The 8,248-nt window shown below is 55.8% G+C and overlaps 1 protein-coding gene and 1 long non-coding RNA gene across 2 annotated transcripts; one reads left to right on the plus strand and one right to left on the minus strand.

The window, feature by feature from the left end:
• Nucleotides 1-466: 466 nt before the first annotated feature.
• On the minus strand, nucleotides 467-4,492 carry Ddn (dendrin). The gene is made up of 2 exons (XM_032886087.1): nucleotides 4,269-4,492; nucleotides 467-3,858 (listed from the first exon to the last, which is right to left on the minus strand). Exons 1-2 carry the CDS (start codon nucleotides 4,475-4,477, stop codon nucleotides 1,938-1,940), a joined length of 2,130 nt encoding a protein of 709 aa, XP_032741978.1. The 5' UTR covers nucleotides 4,478-4,492; the 3' UTR covers nucleotides 467-1,937.
• Nucleotides 3,766-6,824, plus strand: LOC116884851. Its single transcript, XR_004385904.1, has 3 exons — nucleotides 3,766-3,882; nucleotides 4,902-4,995; nucleotides 6,470-6,824. It is a non-coding gene; the product is annotated as an uncharacterized LOC116884851 (long non-coding RNA).
• Nucleotides 6,825-8,248: the final 1,424 nt, after the last annotated feature.

An 8,248-nucleotide genomic window follows, 5' to 3' on the forward strand; every position in this document is an offset into this window, starting at 1 on the left:
GTCTGGGAGCCCTGCCCCCTCTGAGTCCTGTCTTTGAGTCTCTCTGGGTGTGATGTGAGCTAATTGGAGACTAAAAACCTGAGTGGTTTGAGAGCGGTCTAAGGAGTTGCGGGAGTTAGGGTTAGCTGGAGTAGGGACAGAGGTGGGGCCGGGGACGGGTTCGACCTGGCGACTGAGTCTGGGCAAAGCCCCTGCTCCTGCCCAGCCGGTGGCTAAATTTACCTAGACTGACTCAGCCCTTGCCCGGAATGAGGGGTTGGGGGAGTGCACCGGGGCAGAGGGAAGAGCCGGCAGGGGTGGGACGGGAGGGGGCAAGGAAGGGAGAGTCCCAGCCAGGGAACAGGATGGACTAGAAGTTTCCACCAGAAAGGAGTCCTCCTCCCCCTCACAATGAGCGGGAAGAAGTCAAGAAGCCCTGAGGGAGGAACAGAGTGGGGCTGGGTCAGCGAAAGAGAAACTCCAGAGCTGCATAAAGGGACGAGTAGATTTATTGGGCGCCTACTATGTGCCAGGCACTGTGCAAGACGCTTTATATACATTACCTCATTAAATCCTCACAACAACCCTGCGAGGTAGGTGTTTATAAACCCCCATTTGACAGATGAGGAAACTGAGGCTCAGGGAGGTGAAGTGATTTGGCCAAGGTCACATGGCTAGTAAGTGGCAGACACAGAGGAAGTGCCCAGGGTTGGAAAGAAGGAAAAGAAAACAGAAAAAGGAAAAGGAAAGGAAAAAAAAAAAAAAAAAAGACTTGAATGTCAGTCTCAAACCGGTAGGCGTGGATTAATACAAAGAAGGGCTCGGCGCGCCCCAGAAGTCTGGGAGACCGGAGGCCTGCTCCCGGCCCCGCGCGCGGTTTGGAGGTGTCAAGGCGGGAAACCGGCGCCGGGAAATAAGGGATCCAGATAACTGGCAGTGCTGGTGTAGGGGCACTCGAGCACCAGCAAGCGGGGGGAATCCGCGACCTGCGCGCGCCCCGTAGTGGCTACAGCGAGTATCACACCCCACACCGTCTGCTGTGATCAACCTTCCTCCTTGCCTGGCTGTTTTCCAGGAGAGACACAGAGATAGTCAGGGTCCTATCCGGTGGGCCATACCGCCTGCGTGGAAAATCCCGGTAACACTTAGAGCATCACTAAGGGCACGGAGATGGAGGAAAGGGGCAGGCCTAAAAGTGTTCCAAGCTGATTCATTGGCTACCTTCCCTCTCCAGCTTGGATCACAGCAGGCCAGAGGCAGTGACCGGACCTTTATCTTGCCCTGCTTTGGGGAGCATTCACCTAAACTCGGGAAATTGGAATAGAAGCCCTTTGCCCGTTTAAATCTGAAAACCCTGACTGTCTTCCGAACTGAGGATGGCAGAAGTGGGTAAGAACCCTCAAATTCTCCTCGCTCGCTGACAAAATTCTAGGGACAAAAGAATGGGAGGCAGAAATCGCTCGTTTTACATTTACATTAGTCCGGGATGCCCGGGCACAAAAGTAGTCACTCTGAGATCCACCAGCTAAGTCAGTGGCAGAGTTGGAATTGAAACGAGCATCTAGGAGAGCCCTCTTGCCAATTTGCTGGTTGTGTGTATGCATTCTGCATTCATTTCTTCTCTGCTAAAAGCCCTCTGTCTCCTGCACTAGGTCACTAGGTTCAAAGCCTCTCCGTTACTTTTCCTCTCCTGCCAGGGACCCTGCCCTGCCCTTCGCTTTGCCTCTCTGAATAGTTCCACACCGAATGTAGCAGGTGTGGGATCCCACCCTCTCTTTCCCTGAAACTGACCCTTGAGTCAGTTCCCTCGTTCCTCCCCTCTCCTCTGTCTCAAGTGTGGGAACAGGTACAGGTAGGAAAGAAGAAAAGGAAGCAAACGAAGCCTGGAGAGAGGAAAGGAGCGCGGTGAGCCCAAGGCTGGCTGGGCCGAGCGACACGAGAACAAGGAGGGGCGTCGCTCACTCTCTCTCTCTCTTTCCCTGTGGCGTTTTCCTGGTGTCCTCTCGGACCAGGCCTTCCTCGGTTTGACTGATGACATCTAGAGTCTCCCGGATACTGTCGCCCAGCTCAGCTGTCTTCCCGCCTTCCCTGGGCCGGGTGTTCCCAACCGCAGGCAGGGTCCTCTCATTCCGCCAGGAGGCGCCTGGGGCGTCTGTGTCGCTTCCATCAGAGGAGCCACTATGGACGCTGAGATCCTCGGCTTCGTCTGAGTCCGAATCTGGGGCGGTGTGGCGGCGGATGCGGGACACGGCTTCCCGCAAGGCTCCGGCGTAGGGCCCTGGAGTCCGCGCCCAGCCCCCGCCCGCGCGCCGCGGGACCCCAGCTGCTTCTGGGCCCTTCACGCTGCCCGCGCATCCCGGAGCCGCTGGGCCTAAGGTCGAGTGCTCTGGGCTACCTGGATGCGTGGGGGCATCTCGCGGGTTCACTTCGCCGACAGGGAACCCCAAACCGCTAGAGGAGTGCTCCTCCAATGAAGAATGCCCCTGCTGTCTGCCCTCAACCTCGAACTCGCGACCCTCACTCGGTGGGTTTAAGACTCGACTGCTCAACAGTCGCTTTTGGCAAACTGAAGGGTTGGCAGCGGCCCCTTTGCCCTCCTCCTCAAGGCAGGGTTTGGGTTGCCTGAGGCTGTCGCTCACGATGCTTGACTCCCCAGAGGGCGCGAGCTGCCTCTGCTGGGTTCGAGGGGTTGGAACGTACTGGGACTTTATCACCACGCATGTGGCATCAATGACAAAGATGCCTTCTCTACCAGCGGGACCTCGGGAACTGCGGGGCAGGGTGTGGGCACGGCGGGTCACCTTCCAGACTTCCAGGGTCTCATGCTCTGTCCCCTCTCTTTGACCCAGGGACTCTTTCCACCCGGTGCCTCCAGGAGCCCAGGGTCTGGGGAGGGTCTGGCTATGCCTAACTGGAGGCTTTTTAGGGGAGGAAAGCCAACACGTGGGAAGCCACATCTCCTCACTTCCTTCTTTCCCTTTCCTTGACCCCCTGAGGTGCTGCCTAGACCTGGGAACAGGACGTGGTGGGCTGCTGATCGTGGACCCAGAGAGAGCGACCTCCGTGACTGGACCAGTAGTTTTGGCTTGGGAATGACCATCGCCACCACTGTTTAGGCCAGCAGCAGCTAGGCCTGAACTTTTCTCTACGGCCCCTTTGCAAGACTCTGGCCTAGCTCTGGCTGCTGCACAGCCTGGAGCTCCTCCTAAGAGTCCCCGTCCCTGTCTGAGACCCCAAGCTCCTAGAACATCCCGGTAGATTCGAGGATCCAGCCTCTTCTTCGTGCGCCCTCCCTCTGTCCTGGTGGTAGCTGGCACTGGGGCTGATGAGGTGGGCGCCCGGGAGAGCTCCGGGCCTCGCTTAGTCCCCAGGGTCCTGTGGGGACCTTCATAAGAAGGTGGAGCCACGTAGGGTGGCGGCCGGTCCCAGCGGCGTCTTGGGGCTGTGCCTGCAGCGCCTCTCAGCAGCAGGTGAGCCTCGTAGCTAGGAGGCCCTGGCCTTCTGCCTCCCCATGGCCCCGCCCATGCAACCCCTGGGTCACCCTGCGTGAGCGCGGATGGTCGGGGCGCTCGCCCCACCTGCCCGAAGCGCTCTGGTCTGGAGAAAACTGGAAACCCTGTAGGTTGGGCCGCCCGAAGGGCGTTCCGGAGCTCTGGGCGGGGCTGACCTAGGGGACTCCGTCGGGCCCCGCCAGCCTTGCGCCTTTTTCTCTCCGTCTCCTTGGCCTCCCGCTCCTGCGACGCCGCCTTTCTTTTCTCCTGTTCTCGGGCTCGGACCTCGGCGGGGGGCCCTGCCCGCCAGTTGGTCGCCTCCTGCAGCACCCTGGAGGCCCAGGGTCGGCGGGGTGGCGGCTCAGGGGATCCGGGGCGCAGCCTACACCTGGGACAATGAGCAGGAACCCAGGTGAGCAGTTTGCGGGGACAGGGAGCCGAGGTCCGGGGAGCTGGGAGCACTGGAGACCACTTGGGGCAGCCATGTGGGAGGGTTCGTGTGAGTGTCTGAGCGAGTGCACGTGCGTACGTGTTAGGGCTGAAGTCGAAATGAGACTCCTCACCATCTCTCCGTGCACACTTTAACAGAGACTGCCCCATCTCACCGCCTGCCACTAGCACCACTCCTGTCCCCCTAAACAGCGCTCAATGAGTCAGGCCCCAGTCCTCGACGAGTGGGGGAGGGAGGCGCGGGAAAGAGAAGGGGCCAGCAGCAATCGCTGGTGCCAGCGGGGGGGGGAGGTCTGGACCCCACTTCCCGCCCCACCACTTGCTGCCCCTCACCCCTCCTTCACTCACGTGCGGTTCTGGGGCCCACGGGCCCAGTAGCTGGCCTGGATGTCCATGGACTGTCGAGAAGCAGCGCGACGGCTATAATGACAGGAAATAGTCTTCACTTCAATCACCAACAGCTTGGACTTCTGCACCCAGAGGCAGCTGCCGGACTCCTCATCCTGGAGCTCCCGGGGGCTGTCGGGCCCCTCGGAGAATAACGGGCCATCCAGCATCCTGCCCCACCCCACCCCGGCCCCCCACCCTCCCACCCGCCCCGTGAGCCCCCTCCCAACCCAGGGAGCCGGCGCCCACTGCAGAGCGGCAGGCCCAGGGACTGGCAACTATATATACCCGGGCACACGTGTGTGCCTGTCTGTGTGTGTGTGAGTGTGTGTGCGAGCGCGCGAGCGCGCGCGCATGTGACACGCCGCCGTGGACGGCTCCGCGCTGCTTCCTCCCCCATGTGCACGGCCGCCCCCTGGGGCCTGGGATTGGACGCCCCTTCCCACTCACTGCTCAGGTCCCCCAAGCCTAATGGGACCCGCGAGTGGGTGGGGAGAGACTTCGGATTCTTGCCAAGCTTACGATGCCCTCTCCCCCAGCCCCCATTTCTTCATCCTTCCCGAAGTTTTAACCCTTTGCTTTCCTGTTTGTCAGGTTGCCTAACCACCAGTGCTCTGTCTGCCTGCCTGCCTGCCTGCTCGCCTGGACTCCTTTCTCTTGACAGGGAGTGGTGAGAACAGAACTCAAGGTCTATGCCTGCCACTCGCTGCTGCTTTCCATGGGGTTGGGGTGCAAGAGAGACCGGCCCACAGCTGGGGGGAGCGGGCTATTTTTAGTTTCGGTGGCATTCGGGTGCAGCTGAGATGAGTAACCAGTTCCTAAGCAGTGCAGAGAGGAGGCACCGCTTTCGGGAAGCTTTTGTGCGACTTTGGGGGACAGCTGCTCCCCCAAGACCTCAGAAAGGTGCACCTGTACTCCTCAGCTTTCTCTGCTGAGGCAGAACTCAGTCTATCCTGGTATCAAGCAGCAGGGCAACTCCCACTCTAGATATGGGTGTCCTTGGACACCCACAGAGCCTTCCATGAGCAGCAGGCTAGCTCCCCTAACCCAGAAGCCAGGATTCTAGGGTTACACAGTTCTGTGCCCACACAGTTCTACCAAGCCTTATGTGGGGTGCAGATAGAGTGCTTATATACACTTGTACCCTAACAGAGGCGGATGGACTAGTGTGCTCTTGTGACACAGCCAAATCCCCTAGCAACAGAGAAGATAAAAGTGGCCTTTCTCTCCTAAATTTGGGCTTCCACTCACGACTGTCGCCATGCCTAGTTCACTCGACTGCCCTGATATACAGCTCACCTTTTGGGCTCACCCTATTCTTGGGGGGTTGCTGCTTGCACCCTCAGGATCCCTCCCCCTAAGCCTGTACCAGGTGTCCCCTGATTCACCATGGTAATGTTAGTGGCAGCACAGCCCACGCCAACCCTTCCATGCAGAGACTTAGCAACCATGCCTGGCAACCGTAGCAGCAGCTCAGTGGAGGGGAGGGGTGCAGGGAGCGGGCTGAGAGGGTGGCAATGGCTCCTGAGGAAGAAGGGACCACTTGCATTTGCTGCTCCTGACTTTAAGATCAGAAGCCTGTGAGCTTTCACATTGTATCCCTGGTCTCCTTCAGCTGCTTCCTGGGGCTGAGACTTGTTGGGGTTCTTGGGGGGTAAATGGGAGAGACAAAAGATCACAGTTGGTTTTCCATAAAAGTGCATGGAACATTTGGATATAGAGCCTTCTTTTTAAGGGGACAGGAACCAAAAGAGTCGTTACAGCGCACACTCATTGAGAAACAGCAAGGTAGAACCTGACCTCCCCTGGTCCCCTCCCCTGGCCCCTTCCCCTGCCCTCAGACCCCTGATTCCATGCACCTACCAGCTGCCCTGAAGATGGCTTGCAGGCACTGCTTTTCACCAGGTTCCAATAGAGTCCCACAGCTTTTAAAGCCTTGCCTCCTCCCTGGACAAATCCTCCTTGGTGAAGGAATGTGACACAAGGAGACATTTGTCCTTTCCACCCCCTACACACACACACATACACACACACACATGCTCTAATTATAATCATTTGGAGGCCTCCCTCCCCCAAGCTTGGGAATGAGAGCAAAGATGTGGGTGCACTGAAAGCTGACCTCTAACAAGTGCCTGATGTGTTTGCTCCCTGTGTTCCATCAGGAAGCAGGCTTTGTGAAAACATGAATCGTGTGGCCCAGGTTCCTCTAAAGGCATAGGCAAGAGAAGAGAGAATGAACCAGGGAATTACTCAGAACCTGCTCCTGGCTTGGATGCTAATGGGTCCTATCAGCAAGCTGTGGTAGAAGGAGGCAGAGCCTGGCAGTCCTCGGTCCTCAAGGTGTTTGGCATCACTCTCAGCACAGATGATGGGACTGGTGGGTTGACCCCAGCTCTGCTATTCCCCCATAATGTACTCTCTATCTTAGAGGAAAGGCAAGGGAATTGTGGGTTCAAACAGAGTACCGGTCCAGCAGCAACATCCAAACAGTTCAACCTTCCCTTAGTTAGGGTTTTTTGTTTTTTGTTTTTTTTTTTTCTTGGAGCTGAGGACCGAACCCAGGGCCTTGCGCTTGCTAGGCAAGCACTCTACCACTGAGCTAAATCCCCAACCCCCTTAGTTAAGGTTTTACTGCTGTGAGCAGACACCGTGACCAAGGCAAGTCTTATAAGGACAACATTTAATTGGGGCTGGCTTACAAGTTCAGAGGTTTAGTCCATTATCATCAAGGCAGGAACATGGCAGCATCCAGGCAGGCATGGTGCAGGGGGATGCTGAGAGTTCTATGTCTTCATCTGAAGGCTGCTAGAATACTGACTTCCAGGCAGCTAGGGTGAGGGTTTTAAAGCCCACACCCACAGTGACACACCTACTCCAACAAGGCCCCACCTGCAAATAATGCCATTCCCTGGGCCAAGCATATTCAAACCATGACACTGCTCAAAGACCCTAATGGGTTTCTACTTTCCAGAGACCTGACATGTTAGGAAAATTTGCATGGGCCTTAGCTAACTATGGTCCAAGCAGAGAAAGTAAGGGAGAGTAACTACAGGAAATAAGGTGTGAACAGTCAGCATAGACCAGAGAGGACAAAAATCTGGTGTGAAGTAGGAAGGTGGGTTGAGGATTTAGCTCAATGGTAGAGTGCTTGCCTAGCAAGTGCAAGGCCCTGGTCCTCAGCTGGGGGTGGAGGGGACAAAAAATTTAAAAGGGAGGGGGTGCTGGAGAGATGTCTCAGTGGTTAAGAGCACTGATTGCTCTTCCAGAGGACCTGAGTTCAATTCCCAGCAACCACATGGTGAACATCTGTAATGAGATCCTCTTCTGGTGTGTGTGAAGACAGCTACAGTGTACTCACATACATAAGATTTATTAATCTTTTTTTAAAAAAAAAAGAAAAAGAAGGCAGGAGGCATAAAACTGAGAACCAGACAGCTTAAGTTTAAATGCTAGTTTTTAAATTTTTATTTTGGTTTTTCATTTTTTTTCTTTTTTCTTTTTTCTTTTTTTTTTTTTGGAGCTGGGGACCGAACCCAGGGCCTTGCGCTTCCTAGGCAAGCGCTCTACCACTGAGCTAAATCCCCAACCCCTATTTTGGTTTTTCAAACCAGGGTTTCTCTGTGTAGCCCTCCCTGGTTGTCCTGTAACTTGCTCTGTAGACCAGGCTGGCCTCTAACTCAAGAGATCCATGTCTTCTGCCTCCCAGAGCGCTGGGATTCAAGGTGTGCACCATCACCTGGCTTTTTTTTTTTTTTTTTTTAAATAATAGACATGAATTCATGATGTAGTTCCTGGAACTTGCTATGTATGTAGACTAGGCTAGCCTAAACTCAAGAGCTGTTTGCCTCTACCTCCCAAATGCTGGAACTAAAGGCATATCCCGCCATGCATGTCTACCAGTTTTGCCTTAAAACATTTTATTCATGTGTATGCACAATGTT

Source organism: Rattus rattus, chromosome 1 (assembly GCF_011064425.1).
Source record: "Rattus rattus isolate New Zealand chromosome 1, Rrattus_CSIRO_v1, whole genome shotgun sequence".
Classification (NCBI taxonomy): Eukaryota; Metazoa; Chordata; class Mammalia; order Rodentia; family Muridae; genus Rattus; species Rattus rattus.

Coding starts and splice junctions, on each gene's coding strand:
- Ddn (XM_032886087.1), bottom strand. CDS start 4,477: ATGCTGGATGGCCCGTTATTCTCCGAGGGGCCCGACAGCCCCCGGGAG. Junction 3,859..4,268: donor CGTGGGCCCCAGAACCGCAC/GTGAGTGAAGGA, acceptor TCATTGTCCCAG/GTGTAGGCTGCGCCCCGGAT.